Source organism: Colobus angolensis, unplaced genomic scaffold, assembly GCF_000951035.1.
Source record: "Colobus angolensis palliatus isolate OR3802 unplaced genomic scaffold, Cang.pa_1.0 Scaffold198, whole genome shotgun sequence".
Lineage (NCBI taxonomy): Eukaryota > Metazoa > Chordata > Mammalia > Primates > Cercopithecidae > Colobus > Colobus angolensis.
In genome coordinates, this window is record NW_012115132.1 from 2,168,597 (window position 1) to 2,187,994 (window position 19,398).

Below are 19,398 nucleotides of genomic sequence, written 5' to 3' on the forward strand. Positions count from 1 at the left end.
AATGGCTACTCCTGCTCGCTTTTACTTTTCATTTGCATAGTATATCTTTTTCCATCCCTTTATTTTGAGTCTGTAGGTGTCTTTTGTCATTAAGGGAGTCTCTTCTAGGCAGTAGATAGTAGTGTCTTGTTTTTTATCCACCATGCCATTGTGTGTCTTTTTTTTTTTTATAAGAGACGGAGTCTCGCTCTGTCGCCCAAGCTGGAGCACAGTGGCGTGATCTCAGCTCACTGCAACCTCCGCCTCCCAGGTTCAAGCATTTCTCCTGCCTCAGCCTCTTGGGTAGCGGGGACTACAGGCGCATGCTGCCATGCCCAGCTAATTTTTTGTATTTTAGTAGAGACAGGGTTTCACCATGTTGCCCAGGCTGGTCTCGAACTCCTGAGCTCAGGCATTCAGCCCTCAGTCTCCCAAAGTGGTGGGATTACAGGCGTTAGCCACTGTACCCAGCCACTCTGTATCTTTTAAGTGGAACATTTATGCCATTTCTGTTCAAGGTTAATATTGAAATGTGAGGTTTTCTTCCTGTCATACTGTTGTAGGTAGTTGCCTTGGAGCCTTAATTGTGTAATTATAGGATCTGTGAGCTTTCTGCTTGCATGTGCTTTTATGTTGGTGAGCATCATCCTTTCATTTCTATGTTTAGAACTCCTTTGAGCATTTATTATAGGTCTGGTCTAGTGGTGATGAATTCCCCTTGATTTGCTTGTCTGGGAAAGACTTTATTTTTCCTTCATTTATGAAGCTTGGTTTGGCAGGATATCAAATTCTTGGCTGGCATATTTTTTCTTTAAAGAAGTGAAAAATAGACCCCCAATTTCTTACAGTTTATAAGGTTTCTGCTGAGAAGTCTGATGGGATTTCCTTTATAGGTGATTTGACACTTCTCTCTAGCTGCTTTTAAGATTTGTTCTTTTAAGTTGACCTTGGGTGGTCTGGCCCCTATATGCTCTTGTGAGATTTGTCTTATTTCATTATCTCCCAGTTATCTGGATTTCTTGTCTGGATATCTATCACTGTAGTGAGATTGGGGAAATTTTCCTGAATTAGTTCCTCAAATATGCTTTCTAAACTTACTACTTTCTTTTTCTACCCCAGGAATGCCTATATATTATAGATTTGGTCACTTTATGTATTCCATATTTCTTGAAGACTTTGTTCATTTAAAAAAAAATTGGGGGCTGGGTGCAGTGGCTCATGCTTGTAGTCCCAGCACTTGGAGAGGCCGAGATGGGCGGATCACTAGGTCAGGAGACAGAGACCATTCTGGCTAACACGGTGATACCCCGTCTCTACTTAAAGTACAAAAAATTAGCTGGGCATGGTGGCACGTGCCTGTAGTCCCAGCTACTTGTGGGGCTGAGGCAGGACAATCGCTTGAACCCAGGAGGTGGAGATTGCAGTGAGCCGAGATGGCACCATTGCACTCCAGCTTGGGGACAAGTGCAAGACTCCGTCTCAAAAAATAAAAATAAAAAAGTTTTGACTGGGTTAATTCAAAAGACCAGTCTTCAAACTCTGAAATTCTTTCTTCTGCTTGGTCTAGTATGTTGTTAAAGCTTTCATCTGTGTTTTGAAATTCTTTAAGTGAATTTTTCATTTCCAGAAGTTCTGTTTGTTGCTTTTTAAAAAATACATCTATCTGGTCTTTCATCTCCTGAATTGTTTTTCTAGTTTCTTTGTGTTGGTTTTCAACTTTCTCTTGTGTCACATTGGGCTTTCTTCAATCCATATTTTGAATTCTTTATCTGTCATTTCAAAATTTTCATTTAGGTTAGGATCCACTGATAAGAGAGCTAGTGTGTCACAATATTCTGTTTCTTCATGATGCTGGAATTGTACTCATTCTTTCTCATCTGTAGCTGTTGTCACTTCTGATTTTTGAATTTACTTTCGTTTGGATGGGACTCCCTCTCCCCTCCCACCTTGAGGGTGCGACTATAGAGTATATTGGGTAGGGTATTTTTTTTTGACTGGGTTTCTATTGTATTGGGTTATGCAGTTCAGCCTACAAGCCAGGAGGTGGTGCTTACTGGTAAGAGCCAGCTGTGGTAAAAGCAGATGGGTGTGTACTTGATGTTTGTTTACTGTGTGGTACTCTTTTTTTGTTTCAGCCCTGATGGGGGTGGCTGGTGAAGCTCCTAGTGAATGCACTGAAGTCTCTGCAGGAGGGCTGCACTAGCTCCAAGTCTTAGGCAGGAACGTGATCTCTTTCCCTGTCACACTCTTGTTCTGGGGCTCATAACTCTCCATGCAGATACACACTGTCATCTGTCTCCAGGCCATAGTGTAAGTGAGAATCGCAGAAGACACCTCTCCCCCTGCTCTCCGCTGGAGTGGTTTCATGCTGGAACTCCTCTCAGCCCAATACAGACAGCTTTGTGGCTTGCCTGTTCTCCAGTGTGGTAATGCTGCTGCTTTGAGCAGAGAGGGGAAAGGGCTCCATCTTTTGGCACAAGCAGGTGGGTGTCAGCTGTGGTGCTGTCAGCTGACTGGGTCAGCCTAAGCCCAGACTCGATGGACCTAATAGACATTTACAGATTATTCTATCCAACAACTGCAGAATATGTATTTCTCCTCTGCTTGTGGAACATTCCCCCAAATTGACCATATGCTTGGCCAGAAAGCAGATCTCAGTACATTCAAAAGAATCAAAATCATATCAGGTATCTTCTCAGACCACAGTGGAATAAAATTAGAAATCAATACCAAGAGGAAAAAATAAGGAGTTTTTCAATAGGTAGAGGAAGGAGAAAGGTGCCCTGGGGTTAAGAACACATTAACAAAAGTACAAGAGGCATGAAAATGCAGTGTGTTAAGGAGGAGAAAAGTTAGTGATGCACCTTCATGATAAAGGGGTACAAAGCTGGAGGTAGTGGACTGGACAAGGCAAACCTCCAAGCCCAGATCCTGTAAATGGCCTGCTCGATGGTGTTGTATGGGAATCCTTAGGCAGTAACAGCTGAGTTGGTGGCAGAACACGCAGGCGGTGGGAGTCAGCATGGGCTCTCAGAAGGGCTCCAGCTAGCAGCTGAAATGGTTAAGTGGGAGCAGGGTGGCCATCCTGCTGTTCTTTCACTGAGGAAGGCGGACTCCCTCAGCCGGAGCAATGGAGACTGGCTGCTATGGGATGCGTGACCTACTTGCACTTCCCTTTTATAGGAGTGGTGGTATATTTCACTGTTGGGGACATTAAAACATGCTCAGCCTCCCCCTCTCCCTCTGGCCTTGAGGTGGCAGTGTGGCATCTGTGGTGGCCTATGGTGGTGACAACTGCTGTGGCAGGAGCCAAAGAGCAGGTCCCTGGCTTCTTGGGGCGTGGCTCTCACAACACTGGACCACAGCCAAAATATACATGCAGCGGCAGGGCAGCTATGCTGTGGACCCAGCGCTGAAGAACTGGGGACCTGTTTAGCAAAGAGCAGCTGAAGCAGACTTTCTGCCTGCTCCTCTCTACTGTGCTGCCGTATCTGTCTTTGGGTTGTGTGAAAATACCGGGCCTGCCTGCTCCTTCCCTGGTGGGGCAGTAGCAGCTGGCACCTGACTGCTCAAGGACCAAAGCCTGTGGGATTCCACGTAGACTCCAGCAGTCTCTCTACAGTCTCCAGGCAGCTCTCTGTATTAGACTGGAGGCCTGAGGGGCCAAGAGGACTTGGCTCCCTGTGGCTAGGATTGTAAAGTTCTTAGTAGAAGTGTGGCACCCCAGGGATCTCTCACTCACTCATCCTTTCCCCACATCAGGGAGCTTCTTCCAGCTCCACACTTGCCCTGGTTCAGCTGACTGCCAGGCTTTGCTCTCCTCTGCTTTCCATGATTCCCATTGCTTCTCTGATGAATTCCAGCATGCCCTCTTAAGATGATAATAGTTGAAATGTTCATACTTACTTGCTACTTCGATTCCTGTCTGTGAGAGAGGCTCCCACTAGTTGCTTCTAACCAACCATCTTGAACCAGAACCTCAGTGTTAATATTTTATATCACTATTTCTGTATTTTTATTTCATTTTAGATACTTTTCCTCCACAAAGTTTTATCAATCACATTATAAGAATTGATGAGATTGGAAGGTAGTCCTATATCCCCCTGTTGTCAGTGGCTGTCAGTTCTGTCTCATGAATTAAATTTGTGGAGGCTTACTGAACCAGAAGATACATGCAGGTGTGTGCACATACATGTATGCATGTAAATCAGAAAGCATGTGTAACACTTTTTTAAATGAGTCTGAGAGCTCTTCTCTACCCTATTTATATACTTTTCCAGAAGAGGTTACTATATACCTACATACATCATATATCTTCCATCAGCAACTTGTTACTTTTTTGAGAGAGAGTCTTGCTCTGTTGCCCAGGCTGGAGTGCAGTGGTGCGATCTTAGCCCACAGCAACCTCTGCCTCCTGGGTTCAAGCGATTCTCCTGCCTTAGCCTCCCGAGTAGCTGGGATTATCGGCATCTACCACCACACTCAGCTAATTTTTGTATGTTTAGTGGAGATGGGGTTTCACTGTATTGGCCAGGGTAGTCTCGAACTCCTGACCTCAAGTGATCCACCCACCTCAGTCTCCCAAAGTCCTGGGATCACAGGTATGAGCCACCGTAAGTCTTCACTGGTAAGCAAAACTTCCATAGACTATCCAGCCTTATTCATGCTGTAGCTTTATGATGTAAAATATTCATACCCTTTCATGTCTAACAGGTTTCCTCAACCATGGCATTTCTAACATTTCGGGTTGGATAATTCTTTGTTGTGGGGGTGTCCTGTACCCAGCAGCATGTTTAGCAGTATCCCTGGCCTGTACCCATTAAACGCTCATAGCACCCCTTACCTCAGTTATGATATCCAGAAATCTCTCTAGATATTGCCAGAAAGTCTGAGGGGCAGAATTGTGTTGAGAACCACTGATGTGTGGGGATAATATTAAGAAATATATAAATCGTTTATTACAACAGATTCCTAAATCACTAAGTAGGTGAGCTGAGATAAAGTTGTAAAAATGAATTTATTTGTGAAGTTAAATTGAATGTAATATCATAGTTGTAGTGTATATCACCAAGCATAAGACTTGATTCTTCCTTTCAGCAGCTGTAATACCTGCATCATCTTTTCTATTTCAGTGTCCTAGTTCAGGCCTTTGTTCTTCTCTGGACTCCAGAAAAAACTGTGTCATCTTGAGCAAATTACTTAATCTCAGTGTCTTAGTTTCTTCATCTGTTAAGAAAAAGGGTGTTATTAATAGTACCTCTATCTCATAAGGTTTTTATGGAGATGACACAAGATAATATATATAAAGCATGTAGAAGAATCCCTCCAGTTATGTTGCCTATCATTAGCAATTGCAACATTATCATCATTCCCAGCTTAATATCCCAATACCTTTCCTCTTAAAATATTGTTGTAGTTAAGCCAGAGTAATCTTTGTAACGGAGCTCACCTGAGTTTCTTTCCGCCTTATAAAAATTCCCTCCTTAAAAATCTTCAAAGACTCTGCAGTGCTTATAAGTAAATTTATGCATGGCATTCAAAAACATTTTGAATGTTGGTGGTCCCAGTCCACCTCTCCAGCTTTGCACATCTTTTCTGTGAAGTTGCATCAGTAACTTCTCTTCCTTTAACACACTGCATTTTCATGCCTCTTGTGCTTTTGTTAATGTTGTCTCCTTAACCCAAGGGCACGTTTCTCCTTCCTCTACCTGTTGAAAAACTCCTTATTTTTCTAAGATCAGTATATCCTCCTGATAGGATGCATTGTTTCATTTTGTTTCGTTTTCTTGACTCCTGGAACAATTTGATTACTTTTCCTGTCTTCTTACTCTTGTTTTCTATTTTACTTGCAAATAAAATAGTTGTTGTCTTGAAGAAGTCATCTTATCTCTGTGCCTCCAGAACACTTAACAAATACTAGATGCCTATATTTATGTATTCATTTAATTGTGTCTGTGTGTCACAGTCACTTTCTCAATTGTTATCTGGCTACTATTTAGGAAGTATTTAATTTATCTCCTTTAATCAGAAAGCCCATAGAACTTATTACATTGTATAATAGCAAAAACACAACAATGGAGATAAATTAGATTTAAATTTCCTCTCAATAACCAGATGTTTTATTTCCTTTGAGAACTGTTATACCTGACCTTCTGCCTTCTGGATTTAAAATACGTATTTTTAAAATAAAAACATTAATTAAAAACATTTTGGTAAGATTTTTCCTTCCTAGTCTGCTAGTTTATTTTGGCCTTAATTTTTAGTGTTCCTTTTTTCCCCTACACTTGAATTTCTTTTACTTGAAGAAATTAGAATTTAGGATGGTGGCAAATCACATTATATTCAAATGGAAAAGGAAAATGTTTTACACATTGTCATTTTTTTTTTGTGGAGTGTTTATATAATTTAATTCCTTTATACTGCTTTCTAATTTGTATAGTAATTTTACTCACCTTAAATTCTTTGAAATGTGCCTATTCCTGTGGTTGAAAGTGTTTGTCAACCCTTGTTTGACAAAAGTAAGACACAGAAATTGAGAGTCTAAAATTACACAGGGAATGTAATCTGGGAATTGTGCTGTAAGGCCCTGCTACCCATTTGTGTGGTGATGTTTTTAGTATTACCATGTTACCTTACAGCATGCAATTATGCTTGTCATCATTTATGATTTTGTGTGGCACACACTGGTATATTATTAAATTTTATACTTCATTATTGTTGTGGAACCACATAAGGCTCATTATGTTTTCATTTTGAAAAGAAGGCTTATCAGTTTTTATAGTCAGATGCTGTAAATTAAGTAGTTTTATATGACTTAGTACCTCAGAATACTAAGGATAGCATAAACGCAAATAATAACTACAATAGGTAACACTAATAATAACTAAGTTCTTGTGTGTTCCATGCCTTATGCCAAAACATAGATGATCTAATATCCCCACCAGACCGCTGAAATAAATAGTATATTTATTTATTTATTTATTTATTTTATTTTAATTCTTTTGAGACGGAGTCTCGCTCTGCTGCCCAGGCTGGAGTGCAGTGGTGCAATCTCGGCTCACTGCAACCTCCGCCTCTTGGGTTCAAGCAATTCTCCTGCCTCAGCCTCCCAAGTATCTGGGATTACAGGCATGTGCTACCACACCCTGCTAATTTTTGTATTTAGTAGAGATGGAGTTTCACCATGTTGATCAGGCTGGTCTCAAACTCCTGATGTGATCTGCCTGCCTCAGCCTCCCAAAGTGCTGAGATTACAGGTGTGAGCCACCACACCTGGCCTATTATTATTATTTTTTGAGACAGAGTCTTGCTCTGTCACCCAGGCTGTAGTACGGTGGTGCAGTCTCGGCTCACTTGACGTGGAGTCTTGCTCTGTCACCCAGGCTGGAGTACAGTGGTGCAATCTCGGCTCACTACAACCTCTGTCTCCTGGGTTCAAATGATTCCCATGCCTCAGCCTCCCGAGTAGCTGGGACTACAGGTGCCTGCCACCACACCTGGCTAATTTTTGTATTTTTAGTAGAGATGGGGTTTCACCCTGTTGGCCAGGCTGGTCTCTAACTCCTGACCTTAAGTGTTCCACCTACCTCTGCCTCCCAAAGTGCTGGGATTACAGACGTGAGCCACCACTTCCAGCCTTAAATGCTATTATTGTCCCAGTTTTCATGTGAGAAGATTGAGGCTTATAAAAGTTAAGAGAGTTACCCAAAGTCACATGATTGTTTTCTGTGGCTCCAGTAAACTGAAGCTATAGAAATTAAAATTTCAATCATTATAGTGGTCTGAAAGCAAAACTTTATAATGAATACTTTTGGGGTATTTTTTCTTTGGTGTTGTTTGTTTGTATGCTTCTTTTTTTTCCTGCCCTGTATTTGAACATAAAAATGTTTAGGGACTGTGCAATGTGTGTGTCAATGTGAGCTTCTACCTCCACAGTAGAAATCAAAAGGGGGCAGGTATTCTTCTTCCAGTCCCTTGGCAGTTTGTGTTAGTACAAAATATTTTCAGCATGCTGATAGAATTCATTTGCTTGCTCCATGTTGAATTTCCCAGGCCACAACATCTGATTTGCTGAGTATAAATCAAGCCACATCCAGGTCACTTTTCAATAAATTGCTTCTGTGAGAATTGACTGCCATATAGATTAGGATTTGTTTTTTTTAAATGGCTTCCTTCTCTTTTCTGCTTCTCTAGCTAGAACTCCTACATTAACCCTCCAGTTTCCTTATGCTTTCCCTCCTATTTTCTATCTCTTTTTTTGCTGAAAACTTGGGGATTTTGTTTTCTATTTTATATTCCAATTTAATTGTGATCCTTATTTCCTGCATGTTTCGTTCTTTTTAAAATAATTTTATGCTATTGGAAGGCATACCTTAATTGATTATTTCTCAGACAATATTGATAGTTTTTAAATTTTTTTGTTCCCTATTGGTTTTCTTTTCCTTGCATTCTCTGTTTCTTCCATGTTGGTTTTTTGTTTTTTGTTTTTGGGTTTCTTTTTTTTTTTTCGGTCTTTGTTCTGGTGTCTATTTTTTATTTTGATGCTTCCTTCAAATATCTGATGATCATTGCTTGTGTGTTAATATGTTAAAGTATAGCATCGAATTTGAAACTGTGTTATAGCAATACTGTAGTCTCCTTTTAGAAGTATCTGGCTAAGTTACTGTAAGAGTACCTGAGAAGTAGTGAGTATTTATTCAGTAAGCTAATGTATCATTATAGTGAATCTCTTTCACTGTTTTCAAAGTGACCGTATGCAAAGGGTGGAGTTGAATATTTACCAGAGGACTTGCTTGTGTTTTGGGAAAAATTTTATTTTATCTAAAATATAATTGTACAAATTTTATTTTGTTAATTTTGATCAGAAGAGTTAATTTTGTTGTCTTCGCTTAATTTTTCTTTGGCCTAGTTTTCAGATAACTATTATCGTGCAGAAATGATTGATGCCCTGGCCAACTCTGTTACACCTGCAGTCAGTGTGAATAATGAAGTTAGAACTTTGGATAACTTAAATCCTGATGTGCGACTCATTCTTGAAGAAATCACCAGATTTTTGAATATGGAAAAACTTCTTCCGAGTTATAGACATACCATCACTGTCAGGTATGATTAAATTCCTTACTTTAAACTTACTCTTATAACTGTAAAAGAAATTTATTTTCATTGTAGAAAATTGGGAAATACAGTAAAGTAAAAGGAGAAAACTAAAATTCTGTATGATTCTACCACCCACAGATAAATTGTTAGTATTTGGAGAATGTCCTTCTAAATTTTTTCTCTGTTTAATTACATAAATTTTTAATTACTGGAGATTATACTGTATATGTAGTTTTTGTATTGTTTGTATCATAAATATTTTCTCATGTCATCACAAATTCTTCATAAGCATTGCTTTGAGATCTGCATACTCTTTTTTTTTTTTTTTGAGACGGAGTCTCCCTCTGTCCCCCTGGCTGGAGTGCAGTGGCGCGATCTCTGCTCACGGCAAGCTCCGCCTCCCGGGTTCCCGCCATTCTCCTGCCTCAGCCTCCCGAGTAGCTGGGACTACAGGGCACGTGCCACCATATCTGGCTAATTTTTTTGTATTTTTAGTAGAGACAGGGTTTCACCGTGGTCTCGATCTCCTGACCTTGTGATCCGCCCGCCTCGGCCTCCCAAAGTGCTGGGATTACAGGCGTGAGCCACCGCCCCCGGCCGATGTCTGCATACTCTTTTTCTCCCATTGGATTTTGTATAAACATTCTCTATTGTTAGCCTTTTTTAAAGATGACTTTTTACTTTTACCAGCTTTATATGGCTGTCAAGAAGTTCTGCCAACTTAAGAGTTTGCTAAAAGTTGATTCAAACATAAACAATTTTGACTTTCCATATAGCGAATATATTACTAAAACATTTGGAGAAAATATTTAAATTATATTTTATGCTAAATACTTCTTTTTCTGAAAACTATTCCGTTTACAAGTATAATGACACTTGCAACTTTGAGTTTGGGAATTTGTTTTCTTTTTTCTTTTTCTTTTTCTTTTTTTTTTTTTGAGACCGAATTTTGCTCTTGTTCCCCAGGCTAGAGTGCAATGGCTCACCACAACCTCCGCCTCCCGTGTTCAAGTGATTCTCCTGCCTCAGCCTTCCGAATAGCTGGGATTACAGCCATGCACCACCACACCTGGCTAATTTTTGTATTTTCAGTAGAGATGGGGTTTCACCGTGTTAGTCAGGTTGGTCTTGAACTTCCGACCTCAGGTGATCCATGCACCTTGGCCTCCCAAAGTGCTGGGATTACAGTCGTGAGCCACCACACCCAGCTGGAATTTGTTTTCTTTTAACAGAATTTAGATACTAATTTTGAATTTTTATCATTGCAAAAATTTATTATATGTCACTTAACAACAGGCATATGTTCTGAGAAATAAGTCATTAGACAATTTTGTTGTTTATGCAAATGTCATAGAGTATATTTACACAAACCAAATGGTGTAGCCTGCTGTATACCTAGGCTTTATGGTATAGCCTATTGCTCTGTTGCTGTTAGGCTATAAAGCTGTATATCATGTTACTATACTGACTACCGTAGGTAATTGATAACACAATGGTAAGTACTTATATATTTAAACATATCCAAACATACGAAAGGTATGGTAAAAATGTGGTATAAAAGATAATAAATGGTACCCCTGTATAGGACATTTATCATAAGATAAATGGAGCTTGCAGGCCTGGAAGCTGCTGTGGGTTTATCAGTGAGTGAGTAGTGAGTGAATGTGAAGGTGTAGGACATTATTATTGTACACTACAGTGGACATAATAAACACTGTGGACTTAGACTACACTAAATGTATTAAAAACATTTTTTCTTCAGTGATAAATTAATTTTAGCTTACTAGACTAACATTGTATATGCAGTTCATCAATGACTAAGATGTCTTTTATGTGGCATGTGACTCTATTACAAAATTGAAGGTGGATTAAAATCACATCAGTTTTTAAATTGATTGCTATAAAGGAATTTCTAATGCCTAGGAAACAAATTGATTAATAATACCTCAGTGAAAGTAGTTAACATAACATATTTTTTTCCCTAGTTGTTTGAGAGCCATACGGGTACTTCAGAAAAACGGACATGTGCCAAGTGATCCAGCTCTTTTTAAATCTTATGCTGAATATGGCCACTTTGTGGACATTAGGATAGCAGCTTTGGAAGCAGTTGTTGATTATACTAAAGGTAATACTTTAGAAATACATGCTCTTATCATTTTAGAAAGAAATATTTACTTTTTAAAGCCGTGTTAGTTATTGGGGTTTTCATAATAGTACAATACAGTTATTTTAATTTTAAATTCTTGACTCAGTGATTTAGAAATCATCTTTGATAAATGTAGAATTCACATAAGAATTAATAAATGAGGGAAAGAAATAAAATTATAGGCGTCTTTAGCCTTTCCAGGAAGTCAGTGTTCATCCTGTAGCTTTAATTGGATGTTATTTTAGGAAATAGAAGATTTTGGGGAAATTTCTATGAAGGATTCAAGAAAACATCTCACACCTGTGTAAAAATTTGTGTCTGTGAAAGTAGAGAATTCGACATAAACACAAACTTCAGTAGGGGAGTTAGGCAAGGCATCATGAATATGGAAAAAACATAAGGCCAAAAAATTGCCAAGAGAAGAATACACATTTTTTTTTTTTTTTTTTAGTTTAGGGGAGAAAGATACAGAGATGGAAATGTTAAAAAGTCATGAAGAATAGAGCAGGTGGAAGATGAGCAGTAATCCAAGAAATAACAGAATACTCTGGGACTGTGTAAATGAAGCAGACCTACAGTAGTTTCTAATGAAATTTTAATTTTTAAGGCTAAGGGAAAATGTGTGAGTTTCTAGGACTATCAGACCAGATTATTTTACAAGGCAAAAGAATAGTATGGCCTCTGAATTCTTTAGAATATGAAGAATCAAAAGACAGTGAACAAATGGCTATGTCATTATTAGGGAAAATTATGCCCCAAGATTTTCTGCCTTGCCAAAGTTGTGTTGCTCATGTAGCCTTGGAGAATTAGAACTGCATCTCTTATGTAACATTCTTAAAAACATAACTCCCAAAGATAATTTTCAGCTGACCTGGATGTGAGTCAAAATAATAACTCAAGACTAGTGAAAATATGAAATGAAAGAACTGGTGATGAATAACTATGCCTGTCAAATACTTAAGCTTAAATATTTGTTAAACTGGTTGTAAAATTTAATGTGTATTTCAAAAATAATTTTAAAAAATTATGAAAATAGAAGAAACACGTAAATGTAATCTAAGTCTAAAATTCCAGATTCTAGCACTAAAATATGAGAGGAGTAAAAAACTTAAAGTATGCTAAACTTTTGTCTGACTGTGGAAGGAGAAGAAGGGCTGAGAGAAGTTCTTCAGTAGATGGTCCATTTTTAAGTAGGGAAAAGTATACTCAAATCTTTGTAATTTTTGGTAAATTTCTGTTTACAGTCAGAAAATACTTGTTTACAGTCAGAAAATAAAGAGTAATAACAATGTGTATATTCTTATGTGTTGACCTAACTTCGAAAAGGACTGTCATTTGTGCTTCCTTTTTATTGAAGGTTAAAATATCCTTTCCTGTTAGAAATAATTATGAAAACAGTGATTTTGTTGTTAAATGTATTTTTTGGCATGAAAGAAAATGTAATCCTGTATCAGTCTCCATTTCTGTTTTGACAAGTTTCGAGATCCACCAAATATGCCATTGTTACCAGTCTTTCCCAAGATGTATGAATGGTTTTTAATGTCTCGTAAATATGAGTAAGATTTTATGAACTTGTACTACCTGAAATGAAATAGAATATTAATATTAGGATTTTCAAAAGAATGCTAAACTTTAATAGATATAATTTAATTGTGAAATATGAATCTACACTTCACTTTTGTTCATGTCTAAATGTGAACTATGAGTTTAGACTTCATGTTTTGTTAAATTGTAAATTTAAATATTGATACTCAAGTTAGAAAATGGAAGAAATGGAAAGTATTGCGAATAAAATTCTGAAGACGCAGCTTTTCATATTATGAAAGCAAAACTTGTTTGAAAAGGTGAATGGAAATAGCTAGTCATTTTATGTCAACTATATTCGTAGCACTATTTTTGTAACTGCCTTTTATATTATGCTTGAAAAGTAAAACTGTTCTTTAGTATTTTTTTTTTTGAGACGGAGTCTCGCTCTGTCTCCCGGGCTGGAGTGCAGTGGCCGGATCTCAGCTCACTGCAGGCTCCGCCTCCCAGGTTTACGCCATTCTCCTGCCTCAGCCTCCCGAGTAGCTGGGACTACAGGCGCCCGCCATCTCGCCCGGCTAGTTTTTTGTATTTTTTAGTAGAGATGGGGTTTCACCGGGTTAGCCGGGATGGTCTCGATCTCCTGACCTCGTGATCCGCCCGTCTCGGCCTCCCAAAGTGCTGGGATTACAGGCTTGAGCCACTGCGCCCGGCTGTTCTTTAGTATTAAATGGAAGAAACCACTTGGGCAAAAACTATATATAATATAGTTGAGATACCATTGAGTGTCAAACCTCTCCATCATTTAGGCATCTAGGAAAACAATTGTATTTAAACAGATTTTGTCCAGTTAATCATCTGTAATTTAGGGTTCTTAATTACAACTTACTTTATGTTATGCTTGCCATTGGTTTGAACTTTAGTAAAAAAATATATTCTTGATGCAACTTTATGTCTTGGCTCTAATATATAGCTTGATACTTATAAAACTTACAAAGTGGCCCATTGCATAAAAATGTAAGCGCTTACCTATAACTTTCAACTCTGATTGAAAACTCAGCTAAGGCAGAGTCCTAAATATTAAATGTAAACTCCCTGCTTATCACTCATTATTCATTATTTTATTTGGTATAATTAACAACAAATATATTTTCTTTTATTTTCAGTGGACAGAAGTTATGAAGAACTGCAATGGCTACTTAATATGATTCAGGATGACCCTGTACCCTATGTAAGGTTAGTTTATGTGCTATGATGCTATGATGTTTTGTAAGTCCCGTAATGAACTGAGTAATTTCAGATTAAGCATAAAATGCTTGTTTATGATTTTTTAAAATATGGGAATATCTTTTGCATTTATTCATGTCCTTTTTTAATTTGATTTTCAACATAAATTTTTTTGAGATGCAGTCTCACTCTGGCCCAGGCTGGAGTGCAGTGGCGTGATCTCGGCTCACTGCAACCTCCACCTCCCGGGTTCAAGCGATTCTTCTGCTTTAGCCTCTCCGGTAGCTGGGATTACAGGCATGCACCACCACACCTGGCTAATTTTTGTATTTTTAATAGAGACGGAGTTTTGCCATGTTGGCCAGGCTGGTCTCGAACTCCTGGCCTCAAGTTATCCACCCCCTTGGGCCTCCCAAAGTGCTAGGATTACAGGCGTGAGCCACTGCGCTCAGCCAAAAAAAAAAGTAATAATAATAATAAAATAAAATAATTATTAGTAGACCTTACGTGGCATTTAGAGTAATTTGGGTGACTTGGAAAGCAGCCAGACAGAAACTTCACTTTTCTTCATCAAGCAAATTAAAAGTATAACAACTTAAAATGCAATAAAGAACAAACTCATATTTTGAAATGTGTTATTTACCTATATTACTGATCGGCTCTTACAAACGGAGTATGAGGCCTGAAGGAGAGGAATTGTGTTTATATATAAAGATGAAAATATGGATATGAAATATCCATAAAGATTTATATCCCCATTTATATTACCTATCTGTAAATTGCATTCTGTAATTACATTTCACTTTTATTCTTAAAACCCTTCAGTAGTCTTATTTTACACAGTCTTAAATTTCAAAGCATAAGAGGATGTTAACAGAATCTACATCTTTTAGGTTTACAGACATTAAATTGCAGCCAAAAGGGGTTAAATTATTTACAGTCTGGCAGTTTCACTTTTCTCCCATCTCTTTCTCAATTACAAATCCAATTTGATGTCTTACTACCATCAATTAAATGTAAAAATTTCCCCAATTCACCTTCTTTAAAGTTTTGCCAACCTCCATAAGAATTACAACCCAATTTCTTTCTCCCTCACTTATATCCAAGCATTGCAGTTACTCTTAGTAATTTCTCAAACCTGGTCCTAGAGCTGATGTTGATGCTTTCATTAAATGCTAGACTACTGCAGTAGGTTTCTTCTTCTTTCTTTTCTCTAGCCTTTAATGGTGTCTTCTACTCATAGCAGTGGATGTTTTCTTTTCCAAATTTTGTTTTCATTGCATTGCCCTATATTTTAGAGAACTCCATAATATGTTCAGGTAGCCTCTCATATGAGATAAAAACTCCCAATAGTGGAGTTTAAATGTTACCCTCTATTAGGATACTCTTCTCAACCTCAGCTTGTTTTAAGGAAAACATTTTACAATCTTTATATTTAAAATACTTCTGCACATTTCCATGTTTTACAAATATACTATAGTAATCACATATATGTTCATTTTATTATCTCGCATATAGACTTATTGGTCTATATATAGTTTTTTTGCTCTGTGTTAAGATTTTTATACTTACCAATCATTGTACATATATCTAAGCAGAGTGGAATGTTCATTTTAGAAAGTGGGATGGGAAAGATTGGTTAGGATTATGTGGAGTCAGGTTTTAGAAAATCTCATCACACAGCAAGGTGATTTTAGAAAGACCAAATCCACCAGAATTTTTTAAAATTACTCTCTTATCCAAACCCCAGAGTGTTTCAGTGAAAAAACAAGTAGTAAATATTCAGGATGTGACATAGTGTCTTTGGAAATTAAGCTAAATAAATGCAAAGCTAGATTTAAGAGAGAAAGTGATAAAATAGGAAGGAGAAACTACAGATAATTTTTCAGTGTTTATGGTGTCTCCTACTCATAGCATCTGTCAGTAAATGGTCAGCAAAAATTTAATTTTTTTTTTAATCTTTCAGGCATAAGATTCTCAACATGTTGACTAAGAACCCACCATTTACGAAGAACATGGAGTCTCCCTTATGCAATGAAGCCCTGGTAGATCAACTTTGGAAACTTATGAATTCTGGTGAGAGAGCAGTGATTTACATTTTTTTTATTATTATTATTAGAGTAGTTTGATTTTACAACAGGTTTTCAATTCAGTAGCATTTAGAACTAAAGGTAAAAGTTGAGATTTTTTTTTTCTTTTAAGTAGACTATCACACCTTCACAGTGGTGACTGTGATAACATTTATTAAGGATATACTCACTTTACTCCATAGGATGGTTGAGGAAACAAAAATATTTATTTATATGAAAGTGTCAAATGGTTAAGGTGCTATAAACATCAGCCTGCAAAGTATTATTATTATTTCAGAAAGTTACAAAGGAGTGAAAAATGTCTTCTCACGTCTTTTCCTGACCATCTAGTGGCCTTTTCCAGAGGTAACCAATTTCTTGTGTATCCTTCCAGAGGCAGTCAGTGCATATAGAATAACATACAGACTGTATTTTTTCAAAGTACTTACTGTTATTGTTCTGTACTGTGGAGATCATGATATCTCATCACAGTTTTTATTTTTTAATTTATTTTTATTTTTTTGAGATAGAGTCTCTGTCGCCCAGGCTGGAGTGCAGTGGTGTAATCTCAGCTCACTGCAACCTCCACCTCCCAGGTTCAAGTGATTCTTCTGCCTCACCCTCCTAAGTAGCTGGGATTACAGGCATGCGCTACTATGCCTGACTAATTTTTGTATTTTTAGTAGAGACAGAGTTTTACTGTGTTGGCTAAGCTGGTCTCAAACTCCTGACCTCAGGTGATCCACCCTCCTTGGCCTTCCAAAGTGGTGGGATTACAGGCGTGAGCCACTGCACCCAGCCTTGTCACAGTTTTAATTTACATTACTTGAGTGAGGTCAAGAGCTAAGAAACAGTGCTTAGGAGTGCTAGCTCTGGAACCATTTTGCAAAGGGTTGAATTTATTGTGTGATTTGTCTGAACTGTTGTCATTTGTAAAATGTAGGTGATAATGATACCTACTTCAAATCGAATTAAATTAGTATTTGTAAAACAGTGTCTGGCTCATATTGAATACTCAAAAATGTTATACTAGCATAATGATAGTTATGCTTCTCATATATTTGAGCTATTTGTATTTCTATTTTTCCAGGTTATTCATATTCTTTGCCATTTTATTTAATTGAATTATTGATTCTTTTCTATTGATTTATAAATGTGTATATTTAAAAAAAAAGTGCCTTATGTCTGTGATAGGTTGAAATTGTAATAATGGTTTTGGTTTAAAGATTCAATCAAAAGCTAGGCTGAAATATGTTTTGCTTAAAGATAGCAAGAGTTGTTGCAGATAGATAGTGGGAGAGCAGTGGATATTTATGCAATTTTTTTTTTTTTGAGACAGTCTTGCTCTGTTGCCCAGGCTGGAGTGCAATGGCACGATATCAGCTTGCTGCAGCCTCCGCCTCCCAAGTTCAGGCGATTGTCCTGCCTCAGCCTTCCGAGTTGCTGGGATTACAGGCGCCTACCACCATGCCCAGCTAATTTCTATATTTTTAGTAGAGACGGGATTTCACCATGTTGGCCAGGCTGGTCTCAAACTCCTGACCTTGTGATCCACTGCCTCAGCCTCCCAAAATGCTGGGATTACAGGCGTGAGCCACCACACCTGGCCTATCCAAATATTTAAAAGTTTTGAGTATGTCACTTTATTTGCTCTTTATAATATTGGAAAATAACTTGTCCTACCTGTCTCATTAGTAGCTACTTCACTGACTCACAATTAAATACCAAATTTTAATTCTTTTATTTTATTACTTAGTTCACTAATATTGAGATGTTAAGTGATTGTATAACGTCCGGTTTTCGGTTTCATAATAATAGTGCAATACCACCAAGTAAAGACACCATAGTAGATATTTATGTGAAATATAATAAAATTGAAAATAGTATGAACCTTGTCCTCAAGGTCTTTAGAAAACAACACATAAAACCAGTTTATACTAAAATATTGCTTATTTTTTTCCTAATGTTTTCTTTAATCTCTGAAAGAATAATTGCTGCTTTTTACATAATGTTTTATATTTGCTACCTTTGGCTACCTTAAAAGATATTATTATTTGTGCTATTTAGACCCAGGGTATTAACACATAAGTTCAGGAACTTATAAAGGTTCATTCTACAGTTCATATGTGGCAGTAACTCTGCTGTATTGAATATCTTCTTAACCAGAATACATGATTCCTTGATCATGATAAGTTACAAATTTGAAGAAAGCATAGTGAAATATGAAGAATTCTTTTATTATTTTCTAAAGAAGATGTTTTGGACAAAATATGTGTTCAAGATTAATGAGACAATTTTTATAAAACATTTGAAGCTCATTGGAAAGTTTGATTATACAAATACAAGTTCTGGCTGATGTTTAGTATTTAATTTTGATAGTGTGCAGTGTAGTACAGTTCTGCTTTGGTTTAAAATTCTCTGCCAATATCTAAACCAGTGAGATCAGTGAGGCTATAGTCATGAACAGTTTATTACTCAGTTTTTCAGATTTATAAATGGAACAGTATGAACAATGGGAGTGGCATGAATAATTGGGAGGGTTAAAAAAATGTTTTTCTAGAACATTGGACAGTAGATAGTGAAGATGGACAAGAGAGAATTGTCATTTCCTTTCCAAGTCTGAACCTTTGGGGTAAATGAATGAATCCGACCTAAGAAATCCTTCTTTTATTTGATTAAAAAATAATCAATGGTAAAAGTAATATAATCATGTTACAGAGTTTATCTGAAAAAACTACAAAGAAAGGAAATATTACATAATTCTGTTACATTAACACTATTAAGATTTGGGTATATTTGGCCTTTAGGAAAAAATAATTGTGTGTGTGTTGTGTTACATAGTTATAGTTGAAATAAAAGTTTTAAAACAGCATTTTACCATGAGAATTTTTCACATTGCTATATTCTTAATGGTTATTGTTTTAAGAAATGGTAGTGAGGGTTCATCAATAACAAAAGGAGCTAGAACATCATCTAGGTCCTGAAATCCAGTGGAACCCTGCCTACTCCTCATTTTGGGGCTTCTGGGCTATCTGGTCACTTGAAATAAGCATTATCTGGGAAACAAAAACTGTGGACAATGCAGATGTAATTATATTCATTTATTTCTCTCTTTCTACAAAGTGGATTTGAGGTATATTGACTTCACCTAGTTACAAAATTTACTGAACCAATTTAAAATATATAGGAGAGAATATCATGGCTGTTCAGAAGGATCATCTTATCATATACTTTTGAAGAATTAGAGTTTGTTTTCTTATTCTGAAGAATCAGAAACTTTTCAACAAGAGAGAGAAATTGTGGTTGGACTTATAGAAGCAGGATTTTAAAAATTGAAATCAATTTGAGAGTGAGACA

General features: G+C 37.2%; 1 protein-coding gene across 2 annotated transcripts in view; it reads left to right on the forward strand.

Annotated features, from left to right (window-relative positions):
* TAF2 (TAF2 RNA polymerase II, TATA box binding protein (TBP)-associated factor, 150kDa) overlaps positions 1 to 19,398 on the forward strand; it is a 109,249-nt gene that overhangs the window by 62,973 nt on the left and 26,878 nt on the right. For both annotated transcript variants that reach the window (XM_011941066.1, XM_011941067.1), the window contains exons 19-22: positions 8,888 to 9,081; positions 11,061 to 11,200; positions 13,912 to 13,981; positions 15,939 to 16,048. In XM_011941066.1, coding sequence (XP_011796456.1) covers positions 8,888 to 9,081; positions 11,061 to 11,200; positions 13,912 to 13,981; positions 15,939 to 16,048 — 514 coding nt within the window. The remainder of the gene's footprint in view (positions 1 to 8,887; positions 9,082 to 11,060; positions 11,201 to 13,911; positions 13,982 to 15,938; positions 16,049 to 19,398) is intronic.